Source organism: Ptychodera flava, chromosome 18, assembly GCF_041260155.1.
Source record: "Ptychodera flava strain L36383 chromosome 18, AS_Pfla_20210202, whole genome shotgun sequence".
Classification (NCBI taxonomy): Eukaryota; Metazoa; Hemichordata; class Enteropneusta; family Ptychoderidae; genus Ptychodera; species Ptychodera flava.
The window spans coordinates 17,551,368-17,570,785 of record NC_091945.1 but is presented as its reverse complement, the minus strand read 5'-3'; the positions used below and the strand labels follow the sequence as shown (position 1 = coordinate 17,570,785).

Genomic DNA, 19,418 nt, shown 5'->3' with positions numbered 1-19,418 from the left:
GCAGTTGAGGGCGCTATAAATATTTTAATGTTGCAACACTTGAGTTGAAATCAAACTGAGATACAACTTTGACCAAAACCTACTCAGCCCAAAACTGACACCACCCAACTCTAACCCCAAAACTTACTATGTTACTTTGGCTATAAAAACCAACTTAGCTTCCAATATCAATGTGATCAGAAGCTAACTGGGCAAAAAGCCAACCAGAGTTCAATTCTGTAAAATAAAATGCAACAAAAGCACTGTTATTTTGCTTTTTGCAATCTGTAATGGACCAGTAGCTCTTATTTTTAATGATTGGGTTTTTTTTTCTCTATTTTTGTTTTTAATGTCAATAACAGTTTCTTGTTCCACTCCGAAAAGCATGTTGAGATACACAGTATTCAGCTCGTCATCTCAGCCTGTACATGTGTAGACTGCATTGTTATTGTTGACAAGCTGAATACTGAGATACCCAGTATTCAGCTTGTCAACTCAGCCTGTACATGTGTAGACTGCATTGTTATTGTTGACAAGCTGAATACAGTGAGATACCCAGTATTCAGCTTGTCAACTCAGCCTGTACATGTGTAGACTGCACTGTTATTGTTGACAAGTGAATTCTGGTCAGGACTAGAATTCAACTGTTACCAATAACAGTGCATTTTACACCTATAGATGCTGTGTTGACAAGCCGAATAGCAGATTTTTCAACACGCTTGGGGCAGTAGAACAAGAACTTGCAATTGGCATACGAAACAAAAATTGAGAAAAAATCATCCAAAGTTACCGCTACGGGCCTTGTAACAGTTTGTGTGGCAGGTGCCAGGATTGTGGTTAGCAGATCATCCATGTAGCCGACACGAACACGAAGTGTCTGTTACCGGCTATCAAAAACTATGAAAAATAGTAAAGAATGAGCTACAAAATCACTATCAGTTTTAAGTTGAAGGTAGAATAAGTCTGTGCCTTTGTATAAAATACTATAAAAATAGTAGAAAGTGAGCACCAGCTGAAAGTTAGTCAAGGAGACCTTGACTGCATATAATTTGCATCTCATTGTCGGCTACATGGACTGTGTGCCCCAGGATTGTGGTTAGCTACTAAACATAGTCAGGATGGCGTGAGCCTAAATGAGATGAGTTCAAAAGGAGTCAATCTGCATCCCCATCAATCTTTGCTACACTTCACCTGCAACAAATTACATAATTTATCGGGGTCAAGGGTCAAAGGTCAAGTACCGGTAGTCACAGTTTGTGCAGGAGTAACTGATCTATACTTGATTTGTAAGCCTTTCATTAGAATTAAAAGTTAAAATTTAGCAAAGGTTCCAATCCAAGTTAGTCTGGGTCAAGTTGGTTTTGACTGTGTTAAGTACGTTTCCTTTTCAGAACCAAAAAAATAAGATTCTGTGGATGATGATAAGGAAAACAAATTTACAACAGGAGTTTACAATATTTGACCTGTTCGCCCCTAATTTCCTGTAAACGCTCCACCATTTGATAACAACAGACCACGGTGTTGAAAGGGTTCAAGTTGTCCATCTTAAATACAATGTACTGTACTGAATAAAGGGACAGATAGCTGGAACTTTTGACGACTGTTCACCGCCCGCTTGTTTCCTTTGTATGTCAACAACGGTTTCTTGTTCTACTCCCCAAAGCATGTTGAGAGACACAGTATTCAGCTTGTCAAGTCAGCCTGTACATGTGTAAACTGCACTGATATTGTTGACAAGTGAATTCTGGTCTGGACCTATCATTTCAATGTGAACAATAACAGTGCACATACTGATGTTGACAAGCTCAATAGTAGGTGTTTCAACATGTGTTAAGGAGTGGAACAAGAACTTGCTTGACACAGGGAACAAAAAGTAACAAAAAATGATCAAAGGTTGCAGCTACTGGCCCTTTTAAACAGCATTATCTTCTTTACATGACATTTGATATTAAAGTCAGTAAATTCTCATTGGATTTGAACCCATACCATATGGTACCTATTCTGCTAGCTACAACATCAGCTGTCAAAACCACTCGGCTAAATCCCCAACCTTAAAAAAACAGTGGTTTAATAACCCAGCTACGTTGTTGCCAATTTTTCAGCATACAGTCCATGTAGCCGACAATGATATGCTAATGATATGTGTAGTGTAAAAGTTTAAGGTCTCCTCGACTAACTTTCAGCTGGTTGCTCACTTTCTACTATTTTTATAGTATTTTATACAAAGTCACAGACTTATTCTACCTGCAACTTAAAACTGATAGTGATTTTGTAGCTCACTCTGTACTATTTTTCATAGTATTTGAAAGCCGGTATCAGACAGTTCGTGTTTGTGTCGGCTACATGGACGATCTGCCAATTTTTCTGACTGCAATCCTTCAACACGCTACAAAGTTCACACAACACTCGCAGATATGTACTCGCTACCACACATCACACTCACAAAGCAATGAAGGTTGATTGACACAATGAAAGTTAGCTTTCCACATTGCAGCATGATTTTTATTCAAAATATTATTGGATTAAATTGCAATAAAATTTTAATATAAAAATATACAGTATATGCACACAATAAATAGACCATTTTGCACACGTTTACAAGCTGTCCACAGAAAAAAAAAGTTTTGTCACGTCGAAAGTTGTAGCCCTGTCATTCAATAACAATCGTCCTTATTCCAGGCTTTCCTTGTCTTCTCAAAATACATTAATCGGTAAACACAAATAAATCATTAAATTAAGCTATATCCATTTAGATGTGAAAAAACAATCACTGGCTATCTTGCGATAATGGACAATCATCGCCTATGCATGCTAAATACATTATTACACTGTGAATCATATATACATATTGTAGCATTGATATACATATAGTATATATATATTTGGTGAAGACTCTATGTCGACTCTGTTTTTTAAAGTTTTCTAAAAATTTTTGAGTTCAGACACCTGTCTCTTTCATGCCTGAACACTAATATCAATCGCTTTACTGACTGCTCGTTAGTTTTCTAGTCAACGGATCTCCGAAATGTTGTCTAGCGTTGTATCACTTTAGTGGAGCATTTAAACATTCAAGACAGAGAATCGGTTGTGGTGTTTACGATTTCAATAAAAGACTTTGAAATTTGCCTCGTTCCACAAAAAACCTGTCTGAAAGCACCAACATATCTCACGACTATGCATGTCTTTTGCAAGCATCAGAGAAACAGGAAGTGATGAGTTTGCAGTACACAAATTATCCCTGTACCTGGCAGGTATTACAGGATGACAGGCCTAGGAACAAGTACATTGTACATTTCCCAACGGTATGATTGTAATAGAACGTTTTTGGCAAATATTTTGAAAGATGAAATAATTACCATTTCGTGTGAGAGCATGTCACTGAATAATCATCGAAGATATTATGAAAAAGTTTTCTCCACACACGTGACTCACGACATAATTCTGAGATGACGAAACTGATGGCGATGGAAATGATCTGAAAGCTTTTCTGGTAATCATTTTCATATCTCAACATCGGCAAGTCAAGTGCACAAGGATAAACTTCAAAGTCTCAAGACATTTGAGAAGTTTCAAGACATTCTTGTCATCCATGATTTTTTTTCTCTCTCTCTCACAAGAACCATTTCCGTCGATAATGACCTTTTCACTGTCATCGTAACATCAGTGATGATATTAGTCAAGATATGTTGGGCTTCAGACACGTCTTTTTTGAGACGAAATGCAGAAAGAGAAAGACTAGGGTAGTTAATTACAAAAAAAAATTCCATCAAATTGGCATTATTATTTTTTGGTAAATTACAACATGGAAGTCAAAACTGTTTTTAATTGCAACTATGAGGTACACTTGTAAATGTCACTGGTTTCTGGGGGAGTTATGTACCACAATATGCTAACAACTATGAACCTTCCCAATGCTTCTTGTACATCTAAAAACTCTGGTGTACAAACTTGATCTGTAAAAACTGGTGCATCATCATAAAACCGAGAAATTTTCACAAGAGTTGACAATATTCTCATGTTATTATTTTTTTTGCAGAGGACATCATACACACAGTGTAATGAACTTGTCCATGAAAGACAATGGCCCGTTGGTGCAGCACTTAGTCGAAGCCCCAACTTTACTCCTCAGGAGCAGAACTAAAGTCACAAATGGACACCCTAGGTGTAGCACTAAAGTCACAAATGGACACCCTAGGTGTAGCACTAAAGTCACAAATGGACACCCTAGGTGTAGCATTAAAGTCACAAATGGACACCCTAGGTGCAGAAGAGAAGTCATGATTTGACATCACCCATGGCTAAACATCCTTAGATCATAAAATCCTCTATAAGTATAACTGGCACAGAGAATAAAATTAAAGAATGTATCAGCTAGAATTCACCACGACCACTTCGCTCTGAAGAAAAGTTTTCTAATTGAACTTGGATGTGTAGGTAGAATATAGACTCCATCTTGCAGTCATCCTGGTAAGAGGTTTGACAAATCTAAATTATAATTTTCTGAAACATTCCGTGACACAGGTTGACCCAGGATGTGCTACAAAAGGGTGTACCTGCTAATAAACTTCACTTGAGTCGGCCTACGATGAGTTGATTTCTCAAAAACCTAAATGTAGAAATCTGAACGCACATAGAAGAGATATTAAATAAAGGAAACTTCAAAATGAACTTACTGGCAAGTAATATCTATGACAAATAGACGGTAAAATGAGCTGTTTTTGAGACAGTGCTGGTGTTGCATAGGGTCAACAAATGAACACTTTTACAAAACATGTGCAAATGATTTTAGTCCACGCTGTCGTGTTCTGTAATTTGCTTCAACTGAGCTATCAGACAAAAAAGAATTTGTATCTTGTCAAGTTAAAGGTAACACTGGGTGAACAAGTGAAAAAGCAATTCTACAGGATGTCAATTGCCATAAATTCCAGCGTTTGTACTCTCACAGCTCAACCTCACATGGCTGTGTTTTGTCTTTTTTTGACTTGTTCACCCCTAATTTCCTGTGAACAGATCCATCCTCACCATTGATAACAATGGCATTGGACCAAACCATGGTGGCGAACGGGTTATGAGATCAACATGATGAAAAAGATTAACATGGATATACCACATCTTGAAGGGATTATACATGGGATTTGTCCCCTTCACTGAAATAAAATTATGTTTACTTGTACTGTAGGCTCAACCTTCTATCAGCAGTGAGTTTAATTCATTTTCCAGTATTTTTGTTCTGCCTGTGAGAAAGATTCTCGTTTACTCCCTGAATCATGTAAAAAAATACCTGGTATTCAACTTGTCAACACAGTGTGAATCAGTGTTATGTCCAATTTTATTATTGACAAACGACTCCCAGTCCAGACTGGAATCCGTTCGTCAACAATGACACTGCACTACATGATGCACTGTGTTTACAAAGCTAATACTCAGCATTTCAACATGGTTTGGGGAGATGAGGAAAACGTTCACAGAACGTAAATCATGAAAAAGTTATCGAAAGGATACAGCTAATGTCCCTTTAAATTTGAGAGTGAGTTCTTTAGAATAAGATACAATCAATAGATCAACCAAACGGACAGAGAATACGATAAATATAAAACAGAGCAGTGTTCACTTACAATAAGGTTAAAGATATTCCTTTTTCAATTGAGTTAGCTCAGAGAGTCTTGCAGATGCCTGATTTAGGATTTGAGTTGACATGTACGTGTTGTCTATGAAGTGAAAAAGTGGAGATGAACTGCTTGGAGGACGTATCTCACTGATGCAGCCCATGCAATGAGAGTTGTATATCACAGATGCAGTTCATTCAATGAATGCTGCACCTTGCACAGGCAGCTCACTCAATGAGAGTTGCCGCTTGCTGATGCAGTTCATTCAATGAATGCTGCATCTGGCAAAGACAGCTTGCTCGATGAGAGTTGCATGTTACTGGGACAGCTCACTCCATAAAGGTCACATCTTACCAATTGATGCATTTCATTCAATGAATGTTGCATCTTACCAAGCTCATTTAATGAATATTGTTCTTATCAATGCAGCTCATTCAATGAATATTGTATCCTAACAATACAGCTCCATCAATGAAAGTTGCACATTACCAGTGCAGTTCGTTCAATGAGAGTTGCACATTATTGATTGTTGGATCTTACCAATGCAGGTCACTCAATCAGCATTGGGTCTTGCCGAGGTGCCTTGCTCAATGAACACCACAAATGAATACAGTAACTTAACAATGCAGCTCACTCAATGAATGTAGCGTCATATAAATGAAGCTCATTCAAGGAGTGTTAAATCTTATGGAGGTAGCTTTTACAAGGGAACAGTATGACCTTAACATCACTGAGGACCAACTGTGTTACCCGTGTGAGATTTGGCAAAAAAATGCACAAAGTTATGGACTGCTTGGGCTCACTTGTATCTACGGTAACAAGCATGTGACACGACCGAAATATAGTGCTTTTGCTTGTAATAGTGAGGGCCTAACATGTTCCCTAAACAGGGGTCCAAGGACCAGAGGTCAACAGTCACTCAAAGTTCAGAGGTCAACACAGTTGAGTTACAGTGATGAGCTGAGTCCTGAGGAACAGTCCGCAAGAAAATGGTAGCTATTCGTTGCTTCCTTGCTGTCATCTGTTGCATAGTCTATAGGTTCCGACGGCGATATCTTCCTCGCAGTCCTCGGACTGTCTTCCGGCGTGGGAGGTAACGGTTTGTGTATCCGTGGTTTTAAATCCCTTCGTACTGATGGCGGCGTCAATCCAAATCTGTCAAACGCTGATTGTCTCTTAAAGAGCGGGTTTTTCAGTGCAGCTTTCTGATTGGCTATTCTCTTATCGTACGATTTTTGCATCTTAGCAAGTTTAATGTGTTCCGTAGCCCTGAGAAAACTTGTAATATACTCGCTGGATACATAAATGTCGTCCTTGGCAAACTTTTCGCGGTAAAATTCTAACTGCAGTTCTTCAACGGTCAAGTCCAAATCTGACTGTGCTGAGCTGAGATCATCCTTGAACTTGAATTCCTGGAAGCTCTCCGGATAATCCTGACCCTGCTTGTGGAAAGGCTCCTTCCTGGACGCACTGTTCTCATCATTGTCACTGTACAGGGGGTTGGCATACCCCATCTTGCCTTTCTCCGACTCTGACAACTTTCGCACATACGCAGCGGGAATGAATCCCATCTGCCTGTTGTCGTTGTAGGCGTACCACCATCTGTTGGACTCTTTATGCAGCAAGGTCAATACCTCGCCCTTCATAAACGGCAGCATTTGGAGGTCATCAGTTTCAAAGTCTTGGATTGCAATCACCTCACGCTCGTCGGCGTACAGCGGTATGTAGTTGTGGTTTTTCTTGCTCTCTGACTTGGCCGTCAGTGAAACGCTGGTTTTGACGGGTGTTGTCCTCATCAGTGGCGTGACTAGCTTCAACCCTGTGATGATTGGGGGGGAAAAAAAAAATTTCTATAATTACCGACCATAGAATGAAATAGGTCAATTGCATCATTAAAGTTTATTCTTCAAAATTGGATAGCTGTCAATTTGTGACATTTGATTATGATTGACAGATGTCAAAAATTAATAAAAGTATCGGACTGAAGAGATGAACAGATGTGTACAATTCAGATTTGACATCTTTAAAGTCTGATACAATTAGCGTTTCTCTTATCTATTGGCTGATTGTAAGTTCCATCAGTACTGAAAGTTTTACATTCAAAATATCACCACAAAACCAAGACCTGTCATTCAAAATATGCTGAGTCATCAGTTCTGCAAGTTTGATGACTTTGCAATTCACAATCTTAACGCAAATACAGGTTCATCTGTGATTATCAAATTTGACTTTAACTATAAAATTAGCCCAAATTTGATTACTTGTAATTGTCAATAATTCAATATTTTGACTCATATTGTCACTTTATTTTCCTTCCTTCCTATGTCACTGCTTCTAACACCTCAACAGCCTTTCAATAATTTGTTGTGTGTGTGTGTGTGTGTGTGTGTGTGTGTGTGTGTGTGTGTGTGTGTGTGTATGTGTGTTTTCTAAGGTGACTGTTACTCTGTTGAATAATCTAGCTTTTCCATTTCCATCTACTCAAACACCTCAATCGTCAATCATCTACAATTTTATCACCCTGGCAGTGACTGTCAATCACCCGTCTCCTGGCAACCACGCCTTGTACCACACCGGGATAATGGTAAACTGCTCTCTTACCTGATGAATCCAGTGGATTCTGAGTGTAACACTGCAGCAGGTGACTAAGATCCCTGGCTTGGATATCCTGACCCCTGTCCTGGCTGCTGTCTCGTTTCACGTAGAACATTGATTCCAAAGTCTCGATCAAGTAGTGGTTGACATGCTCAGAAGTACACACGGAAATAACAAAACGACCTACAAGATGGGGAAAATAAAATTAATAAATATCAATTCAACATTATTGACATGCATGTTGAGATTGTCATTACTGAGAATAAATGAATCATAGGTTGCACGGGTTAGCTATATATTTTATGATTTTATTTGCACAAGGACAGACAGCTCAGATTTTTGGAAAATGCTCAACACGGGAGGTCGCAGAGCATTTCCCTAGCAACAATGTCAACTTTGAACTTTGTTGGCAATTTCCAGTATTCTGTTCATCATTAGGTCACAAAAGGCCAACTGAAATAAATTATCAGTAAATACACACTTCATAATGATTTAGTCAAGTTTTCACGACTAATCTTAGTGAAGCTGAATTTAAAAAAGAAAGATACACTAATACCATCTATAGATAAATCACTTTTTTTACCATTTTGCTTGATATTTAGTATTTCTTAAAATTGGAAATCAACTTTCCTGATGGAACTATAGTTCTAGTAACAACACTCCATGAAATTTATTTATTTTTAAAATACTATTATAACTCTTGAGTGGCACTATAGAACAGGCCTTGATGCAAAAACAATCTCCTTGGAAAAAATTTGTCAAAAAATATTATTGGTCACTGCAGCAATGATATTGCGTAAAATATTCAGTTCGAATCTGCAACGGTATAAATTTATCATGCGGTAGCCAAACAGCTTACTCAATCAATAATTCAGGCAATTTTTGAGGAAAATATATCACTGGGTTGGTCTATGTACGACATACTGGTGAGTACAACCAGCTTTGTCGGTAAGTTAGTTGTGTGCCTCATAGGTTATTAAATAATCAGTGATTGTGAATGGTCAAAGTAAATTGATCATCTTTTTTCGTACACACAGAGATGTGAAATTCAGAACAAAAAGATCGCTGGACTTACCTCCCCGGTTGTTACTTTGCCTGACCAGGTAGAGTCCTGCCTTGGAGTTGGGACACTTAAGAAGTAGTGCCTCGGCTGCCTCTCTGACTAGAAGACCATGGAACCATAGCGGTGCTTCCGAAGATGTCTTGCTTAGAAGATGACCACCAGAAGCCTCCGGCCTCACATGCTCTCTATTCATGGCAATGCTGAAACAACCAGCAGAAGAGAAGAAAAAAAAAATTGTAGCTACCACACAGGAAAAGGAAAAAGTTCCACTTGATCTACGACTCAGACAGATGCAAAATCATAACTTGATTTGGCCAAATCAAATATTGCCAAGAGCTGTTATATAAACAAATTCTGGAAAAAAAAACCACATTATGTCGCAGCTCAAAAAAACATGTCCAGATTCTGAAGTGTAACCAGACACCAAAAGAGAGAGACGCAACCAATGCTGACAGCAGTGTACAGACAGCATGCTATGCGTTCAATATTAATTCACATTCCATAGAGCTAGTAATAGAACTCTCTAATGACGTGTAGAGAAGCTGGCATTGGGGCCCACACCATCCGCTATGTACACACCATGCTATGTATACACTCTGCCATCTCCAAAGTTTGCATTGAAGGAAATTCTGAACACAAATCTTTTTCTTTATCATATTACTTTGACTTTTAAATCTATCCACTGATGTACGTTAAATGCGACGATCACACCAAAACAATTATAATATGATTTCTAAAGTGGAGACATTAAACATTTTAAAGCCTTGAAAGTCAGATTTCTTAGATCTGACCTTGAAAACAGATTTAAGTACAGTGTCTGCAGTAGGCTACATTTAACATTCGTTATGACGGATGTAAACAAATTAAGGGTCACTTATAAAACAGCTCGCTCCCTCACGTGTGGTGACACCATCGTGTTTGACTGACGTCAATATTTTGAAACAGATAATCGATCCATCAGGGTTTGAGGAAGAGAAGAAAAATAACCTACCTAGCATTTGGTAAAGTTCTAGTGCAATAGTGAGAATAATTTGATCTTGCTAGTAATAAATTTAAAGATGACGTTAAATTAGTGTCACAAACTAAATAGCTTTGGCAAGGCGTGAATTAAATACTAAGAAAACTAGATCAGATTGTCTGAAGATTTTCCTCACAAAATCATTCAGAAAAATCTAACACTGTTGTTACGTTTGATTGCAAGCATGAATAAACAAGACTTGATACAACAAACAAAACACATAATACAGGTATTTGCAAAATCATCTGAGGAAAAAAAAATTTCCAACTAAATATGACAAAATGTATTCACAGCAAGTTATTGGTTGGAACGACCAAAAACATTTTAGGGAACTTGAAAATTTCAAAGCCATTTGACAAAATTGTAGAGGTCGAGAAAGTAACAATCCATATAAAAATGTTTAAAAAGTCTTCAGATCTTGTTGATTATCTTTAATCCTTTCACAACACAATTTTTGGCAGATTCTCGTTGTTTCAAACTGGGTAGGTGGACAGATGTACAGAGATGATATATATGGTTAATGCAGGTCATTAATTTCCATTCTCATATCAGCTCACTTTAACCCGTTGAGCGCTGTTATCTTCTCCCGCCAAAATTTTAGTGCAGCAAAATTTTACCAATTTTTATGAATTTTTCTGTAATTTTTTTGATAATTTTGGACCAAATGGACATCACATTTCATTTGCTACAGATTTTTCTCAAAATTTTGACAAAAATCAGAGACACATTGACTGGGGTTTATTTTATAAAGGGGACAAAAATAGACTTTGCCACTCAAAGGGTCCATGACTTCTGACGTGTTTAAATGTTTCTGTTGTTTTCAATATTAAAACACGTGATATTCTGATAGCATTCCACATCCCTGATTGATTTTGCCTCGACGCATGAATTGACTGTGTATCTGGAATTCAGTCATCATAGCCAGTTTCCTTTGGTCTGTGGTCGTGATAACCATCAATAATGTTAAACGCAAACAGGAAGACCCATCAGCTTCTCATAAATATTTGTACTTCCATCACCTGCTCTCCCGGTGAAAAATAACAGCTTTCAAGAATTTCAGCGTGTAGCGTTTTCTCGTTTTCAACAGGCTGCCTGTGACATTGAATTTGTAAAGGTATATTATACTGACCAATACAAGGAATATCTACCAAAATTATCTCCATGAAATTTTAAAAGCATCATTTTTATAAAAGAACATATTGATAACTTGTTCGTCACAAATTTTCATAATTGAATAATCTCATATGGAACATCTTACTGTAACACTTGCTTCCCAGTTGACTTACTATCCACTTTAAAAAATCACTGGTTTTCTGAAAATTAACAGTGGTATGATAACTGCTGTACAAATTTTGAGGGGTAAACAGACCATTTTCATAACTATCATTAGAGTCGGGGATTGAAACATAATGAGAGACACTTACATGCAGTGCCAATGAAGCTCAGTGCGGGAAAATACTTTTCAACACTGGGGAGATGTTTAACATTCCGGCGGAAAAAAAAAAAGCCAGCAATGTACCACGAATGAGGAAACATGATACTTATGTGGTTAAGGCTAACATTGAACTTGATACGTGCTTATCAAGTACACAGCTGATTAAAAGTCAATGACACTCCAGTGACATTGGGAAACGTCCTTTCTCACAGGGCTTATCTATGTCCGGAAAGGAAGTCCGTTTAAATCAAATCCACCACGGAAAGACGGCCAGTGACATCAAACACACACACACACACACTTGGAAGGATGCATTCAATACATGTATAGTTTCCAGTACACTTTGATAGCGTGATGGTTTGAAGTGGTATATGCTGAGTAAGCTAATTTGTTATCCATCTGAACAGATTTGAAGGCTACCTTTCATTGGTATGAGGGCCTACAGCCATATGAAGTCCATCAAGGACCTTCCACATTCTAATGATTTGAAGGCCTGCTGCGGTCCCCCATACTGAGACCACCAAGGATTTTAGCCACACTGCAGACAGTATGAAGGCCCTGTGGTCATTATATAAACTCTAAAGGACTATTACACAGGCACACCTAGACAGTCAAGGTTTGACATCCGCACCTAGACAGTACGTGGACCTTGCAGTTTTATACTGACAGTATATGGACCTTGCAGTAGCATCTAGACACTATGGGACCTTGAAGTAACCATCCAGACAATGCATAAGCCTGCCAGTCACACTTTAGTGTGACATTTTGTGGTCAAATATACAATGTAGATGTGACTTGTTGTGATTTTATATTGAGACAGGTATGGAGTTTGATATCGCAGACATACACAGACAGACGCAGCATGCATGTCATTGCACTTGAGCTGTGTGAAATCTTGTGGTCACACGTGACACAATGTGAACACTTCACAGTACATCACACCTACATGTTTGTGTGTAAAAGCTTTTCTGTCACACACTGCAGCGTGAATATTTGCGGTCATGATGAGGCGGTGCAGTGCCCTTGCGGTCGTATCTAGACAGGTTTTGAGCCTTAAGATACACTACTCAGGTGTGAAAAGCTTGCACGGCAGTGACACAGAGACAACGTGAATTTATACACCTTGTGGTCACTACGTCAAGACTGACAGCGTGCATGCTGGTCGTCACACCTAGGCTGTTTAAACTTTTGAAGTCACCAGTGGATTCCACTGGTCCTGTATGTCACATCTAATCAGAATTTACGGTGTTACCATTTTGCCCGTCGGTAAGTGGCTGCCATACGGTGCCATTGATGGACTAATATATACATAAACACTCAGACAGGTGTTGAGTTTTGAGGTCGACCCCACTGACCCCGAGTGAAGACCTGCTGTCACTCAGTGTTGGAGTTTCAAATCAGCAAGTCACACTAACTGACTGAGTGAAACCTTTGAGGAACACTGTCAGAAGTTGTCTACCAGCTCATATGTCACACAGCGAAAGTGAAAAATGCACCTTGGTCACACCTAGACCGACAAGGTTTCGACAAACACTTTTAGACAGTATAGAGCTAGCAGCCAAGCCAAGACCATGTGAAGGCCTAAGGCCACACCCCCCACAGTCAAAACGCTGACGCTAATTCATGCATCGACATGTTGATGGTCTACGAGATACAGCCAAGGAGGATATATTGCATCTTTTAGATTATAAAGCATATCATTACGTTATATCACACGACACTGACATTTTTAGTTACATACTGTGATGTCCTCCCCATATTTTTCAACTCTCAAAATACTGTTTCTGTGGAGTCAAGTTAAACCTCAGACAAGCTTGCCACTTTGTGCCATCTTTCTTGTACTTTGAACTTGGGTCTCTTTCAACGTTATGATGAAGGTTAATATCAGCGTCCGTAATCCAGTGGCAATGACAAAATCCCATAACTTTTTTTTTTGTTTGAATTTGATAACGAACAAATGCATTGCCCTGACTGTCTAAATATTGGTGAACTGAGAGAGCAGATAGGATTCGGTTGATTGACAATGTAAATAGAAAGATTAAAGAGATTTTACGAAAAAAAAGGCCATGTATATTGATCATCTCCTTTGTGCATCTCCCGTCTTTCTTTAATAATTGAGAAATATTCACAGTGCAGACATACTACATGTTACATGTCTTTCTATGATATTGATCTGCATGAATTTCTGAAAAAGTCGTCGTGAAAATTTCAAAATGACATAGTGATGGCAAGCTTACTAGGACAGATTAAATGCTTAAGGGACGGAATCAAGGAAAATGATTAATACGGATTAACATTTCCTACCTGTGACCGAACGCATGTTTAGTCGGAAAGTTAGACTCGATATTCCAGTGTAGGCTGGTTTTCAAAGAACGATCTCAGAGCCTACTGATTCGATAGAGATAGAAAACGGTGGGGGATATTTGACCCTCGTCCATGATGTTTGCTGTCTTTACCATGTGTGTACCCAAAGCCATTTCATTGACAGATTCTTCAGGCCTCTGATTGGCTGGCGTGAGAGCTGAGAATCGATGACATCATTGTTTCCGGTGGGCTGTCAATTTGGGATTTCTCTAAAGAGACATTACTTCCTGTACAACATGACTGTGTGACCACTATTCTAATTTCATTTTCGGCCCCCACAGCTTGTTTGTTCCAACCGACCTGTCATGTGATTGGTTTTCAGTGCTGTCGAGACTCACGTAAGCTTTCGAGTTGTCACTGGCAACCAAAGAATTGCTGGAAAGATTTAAAGCTATCGTATGATAAACACAGGTGAAATGATGTGCGCTCTAACATGTATGGGTTTTTTGATAGAAAGCTTGCTACAGCAACAGAGACAGTTGAAAAAAGCTGAGACTATATGCTCGAGGTGTTTGACGGTCTGAGTCGATGCAAACAAACAGACTTAGCTTTCATCACATCATCAAGCTCCTTAAAGAAGGCCCCACCATCCAGTTAACGTGATAACAACTATCAGTTAACTCTGTACAGCAGGCATTTCTGGTACAAATTACTCAAGATTATATTCAAAGTTCTCTCTCGTTCAGACATCCAATTTAAAGACCTCATTAATTGGAAATCAAGCAACACTGCTCTCCTGTTTCAACTCGTGTATATAAATTTCTCCCACTTCTTGTCAACATCGTTTTCAACGAGTTTATTTGGTGTAATGAAAAAAAACTGTTCATTACCTTCAACATACCTCTGACTCTGTATCTATACTGTAATTGACATTTTCCTAATCACATAACCAAATAAACACATGGGGGGAAGCCATTAACATCTCATATTTGGGTGACCACTGGTAGCTTTGATACACATTTCATAGATATTCAAGCACTGCTTGACTGCGATGTCACTACATATTCATCAGAATGGGGGTAATGTACAGTCCTTTCATTAAATTTGTGCCCTTTCATAAAAATCAGTAGAAATATTTGACTTTTTAGGGGGCAGCAACCTTTGTCATCTCGTTGTTAATGAGGGAAAGCACGTACTACAAAGTAAACTTAGCGTCTTAAAATAGTCTCTCTGACATAATTGTATTAGATTTTCAGAAATATTTATCGACCAAAATTTATATCTTAGACACTTTCATGTGCATACGCGTGGATGACACTCAGTAAACACTCAATTTCTCTACTGAAAACATCGTATTTTCAGCAGACGATTCAAGTTTAAACCCTTCTCTGTGACAGGGAGAAAGTCAACAAAAACACCTCAGCTTGATCAACTGTTCAGTGTTTCAGATAATCAACTTCGTGGAAACTACATGTACGACAACCAAATATTTTAATCTGTCCGCTGGTGAAATTCTACAATTTTTTTGAACGTTCAGCTATATTTAGAGGCCACAAAAGTGGGTTTAAAATGCAAAATTTTTACAATCACACCGAGGAGAGAACTCTACACATGTAAACTTACAAACAGTTTTCAATGCATGCAACGATTGCAGTAGAATTATCAATGCCATTCTTGTTGCATATCATTTCTTGCTGTGTTTGTTAATTAAAAGCTGAAGCGAAGTGTATGTACGCCATGTTTCCTGATTAAACAGGCATGTTATCTGCCTTGTGATCATTGATTCATGCCCGTATACTGAATCTGTGTTCGAATGATTCAATTTAAATGTTTTTTTGAAATGTGTGTAATTGATAGATTAAAGAAGATAAGAACCAGCGATTGGTACCAGTTAACAGGGGGGGAAACACTCTACTGACAGCCCACCCTATGATGAAGTCAAGAAAGCTAGTTTTTCTAGAGCTACACCACCATAAAATGGTATCGTGGTAGGAAACTAAGGACATACCTTAAAATAAACTTTGAGATGACAGCGAAGATGCAGATTGTGAGTCCAAGACATCCCTGAGTTTCTGGAGTTGAAACGTTATCTGATAAAAAACCCCAAATTGAATCCCCCTCTCTCTCCCTGGATTTCTGATGTCAATCTTCCATGAATCAAATTTTCAAAGGGGGGAATTCAGATCCCTGAGACTGAGCCTGGCAGCAGTTATCAACTTTTTGACACTTTCTCTTTTTAAACTATCTTTGGAGACTTAGTTGCAAACGTGACTTCTTATGTAGATCTCATGCAAATTGTATGTAAATTTTCCTTCAATGCGAAAGAAAAGGGAGCTAGCTTTTGTCTGTCCAATTGTCCCTGCACTTTTGCTTCATTCAGTCGGTGGGTAAGCTTCTGGCTCCGATCCAGAGGTTGAAATAAACTGGCTCACCGGTGCTGATCACAGGGGGATAAATCAAAAGTTCATGAAAGGCCGCGGCGGACTAACGCAGGACTGCGATCAGAGGCAGTGCTGAGGAACCCCTATCATGCATAACACAAGCATTTGGCAGTGACAGTCACACACCGACCAAAAAACAAGGGCCAAACGAGTATCCAGTTTCTCAATGACAACATTGAGATACTATTGACCAGTAATTTGCATACAAGTTGGTGTTGACCTTGGCTGCATTCACTGGTTGCTCCTCCCAGAAAACCTTGATGTACACTGAAACTGCACTATCTATCTTTAGCCTACTTTGTGCTTACATCATAACAGATAAATTACAAAAATTACCCAGCTCTTGTGGTTTTCTTTTCATTGTCAATGACCAGTCTAGGTCTGGGTCACAGGATTAAATTCCAGGTTTCATAAGTTTTGAGAGTACAGCCATGCTTGAAAAACTTGGCACGATGTTAGGTCACAGCCAGACATCGTTGATTTGTTGGATATATAGTTTCATGGCCAAATTGTATCGCTTACGTACATGCAAGTCAGCAAATATCTGAAAATATTTTGGTCAATATTATGGGTGTGCCTCACACTATGACTTGACACACATGTGGCACTGGATGTTTTCACATATCTGCTGAACAAGCAGTCTTAACCCCTAGAGTGCTAAAGTCCTTTTTTTTGTTGCAAACATGAAATATGTAAACCAAGACAATCTTTCAGAGCCACATGATTTTTCTTCACATTTTGTCCCAAAACTTTGATCAAAAACTGTAGCTGATAGAAAAATTGCGTCCAAAATTATCGAATTGCTGAAAAAAATCAAGAATTAATGAGGTCATGTTCTACTATGTGTTTCTACTTCCCGTATGGAAAATTTGATTTTCAACGAATAAATTTTACTGACGTAAATGGGCCCAGTGGCTGTAACTTTTGATTATTATTTTCACTATTTTGGTTTTGAATGGAAGCCACAGTTTCTTGTTCTATTCCCATTAGATACACAGCATCCGGCTTGTCAACTCAGCCTGTATATGAGTAAATTGTATTGTTATTATTGACAAGTGAATTCTGATCCAGACTAGAATTCCAAATAAAAAACAATAGTGCTTTTTACACGTACATATATAAACACTTTGTTGACATGCTTAACAGTTGGTGTTTAAACATGCTTTTGGGGCGTAGAACAAGAACTTGCAGTCGACATACAATGTGAAAAAGGTGACAAAAATCGTCAAGAGTTACAGCCACTGGGCCATTTAACAGACTAAGCAGGGTTATTTGAGTATTACAGACGTGGTAAATGCTACAGTAGTTCCTTTCAGCATTTCAACGCAGTCATAGCAAGCCGCCGCAACATGGTATGTCGGTTCAAAAATCACCTACAGTATCTGTAACCTCGCTTTTATGGGAGGAGCGGTTGGGGGGAAGGGAGACTTACTGATCGCTATGTTTATCATCCAACACTCGAAAAGAATAATACAACTAATCATATGAGATTCAATGCAAGAATTGTGTTTTCTGTCACCTCGTAATTCAAACATAAAACTAGCATCAATAAAATCGATTTCCCACTTTCCTCGTACAGTATTTTGTTTTAAAAATTTCAGTTTCAAAGTGCCAGATAATGTAAGCACAGAATTTTTCAGCATGGACAATGATTTGAGATGAGTATTTCACTGGGGTAATCCCTCACTTAATTCATATCACATATTTTATCACTTGGTCTATTTTGTCAGCTGAAATTAATATACAACTAGAAATTGAAAGATTTTTTTAACTTTTGCCAAAATTTTCCTGAAGGCGACGGTAAAACCATTCTCTTCATGATCAGTAACAAAAATCAAGGGTCACTGTTTGTGACAGAGAAACAAACTATATAAAATTTGTCGATATTTGAAATTCAAAATGGCTTCTGCACCTTGTGTTGGCTCTATTGGGGGAAAATAAAATTTTCGATTGAAACTAAACTAAACAGTGGAAAGTCTGTTTTCTCTTAAGGCTTCAGAATAAGTTCACACACACACACGTAACGGCCAAAACACGTAGTGCTACAATTTGAGATTCCAGAATCCGGTCCCTGAGATGAATTTTTACATAAATGAAATGCTGCTTCTCAGCTCTGCAAAAACAATTCTACCACATTTTTTATATGATAGTTGCACTGTATATTAATTTTACTCGCTCTTTCTTTTTGTGGTACAAAACAATAAAAAGCTATATTTTACATTACTCATGACCTATCTCACCCCTTCATCACAATGGTTTGGTCCAAACCCATTGTTACTAATGGCCGTTGGGCCTATTTACAGGGAATTGGAAGGTAAACAGGTTGGACAAAAGAGAAAATTAACTATGTTTATTCAAATGTATATTCATGATCAAACATTAGTAAAAGCAAGCAATAAGATTTGAAAAATTTGAAACTTGTATGAATTAACATTTGCTATGAAACAGGTGTCTGTAGCGTTTAGAATAGCAGTTTCAAGATACCCAAGGTGACAAGTCTGCAGGTTGATGTATGCGCTGTATTTACATCAGTTTCAAGGAGTAAACTAGTAAACCACATTTACTTGCACTGAGGAAAACAATGGTCTCCAAACGAGATATTCAGTCCCCGGCAGGTAAGATGGGATTTAAATGTGCCAAATCAAACCCAGTGTGAGGTTTTACAACATAGGTTGTCGTGTTCTGCATCAGATAATGAATGAAAAGCCAAGACGGCTGTGATTTGAATCGGGGTTAAATCATCTCCTTCATAGAAAATTTGACTTTCTCTTGAATCACGGTCAGACAGATTGTACAGCCTACACTGAGGTTATCTTACGCAATATCCTTCAAAAAGTAGGCCTCTATTGTTGGTAAAGATTGCCAGACGGTGTGTCACACCTAGTGTCTACTTCTGAATTTGACCTTGGAGGAGACCTTCAGGTTTTCACATATCTGATAATAGTAAATAGCGTTAACACATGTGATATAACCACAA

The 19,418-nt window shown here is 38.3% G+C and overlaps 1 protein-coding gene and 1 long non-coding RNA gene across 5 annotated transcripts in view; both read right to left on the bottom strand.

The window, feature by feature from the left end:
• LOC139117045 (uncharacterized) overlaps positions 1 to 607 on the bottom strand; it is a 75,565-nt gene extending 74,958 nt beyond the window's left edge. Inside the window, exon 1 of the long non-coding RNA XR_011548445.1 lies at positions 402 to 607. This is a non-coding gene — a long non-coding RNA (uncharacterized lncRNA). The remainder of the gene's footprint in view (positions 1 to 401) is intronic.
• A 1,847-nt stretch (positions 608 to 2,454) lies between these two features.
• LOC139117040 (uncharacterized) overlaps positions 2,455 to 19,418 on the bottom strand; it is a 39,079-nt gene continuing 22,115 nt past the window's right edge. For 2 of the 4 annotated variants that reach the window (XM_070679860.1, XM_070679857.1), the window contains exons 2-4: positions 9,256 to 9,443; positions 8,187 to 8,363; positions 2,455 to 7,404 (exon numbers count right to left, since the gene is read on the bottom strand). In XM_070679860.1, the coding sequence (XP_070535961.1) occupies positions 6,533 to 7,404; positions 8,187 to 8,363; positions 9,256 to 9,436 (1,230 nt within the window). In that variant the 5' untranslated portion in view covers positions 9,437 to 9,443 and the 3' untranslated portion in view covers positions 2,455 to 6,532. Of the gene's footprint in view, positions 7,405 to 8,186; positions 8,364 to 9,255; positions 9,444 to 14,000; positions 14,176 to 16,008; positions 16,221 to 19,418 lie in introns of those variants that run through there. The other 2 variants (XM_070679859.1, XM_070679858.1) reach the window with 2 other exon arrangements.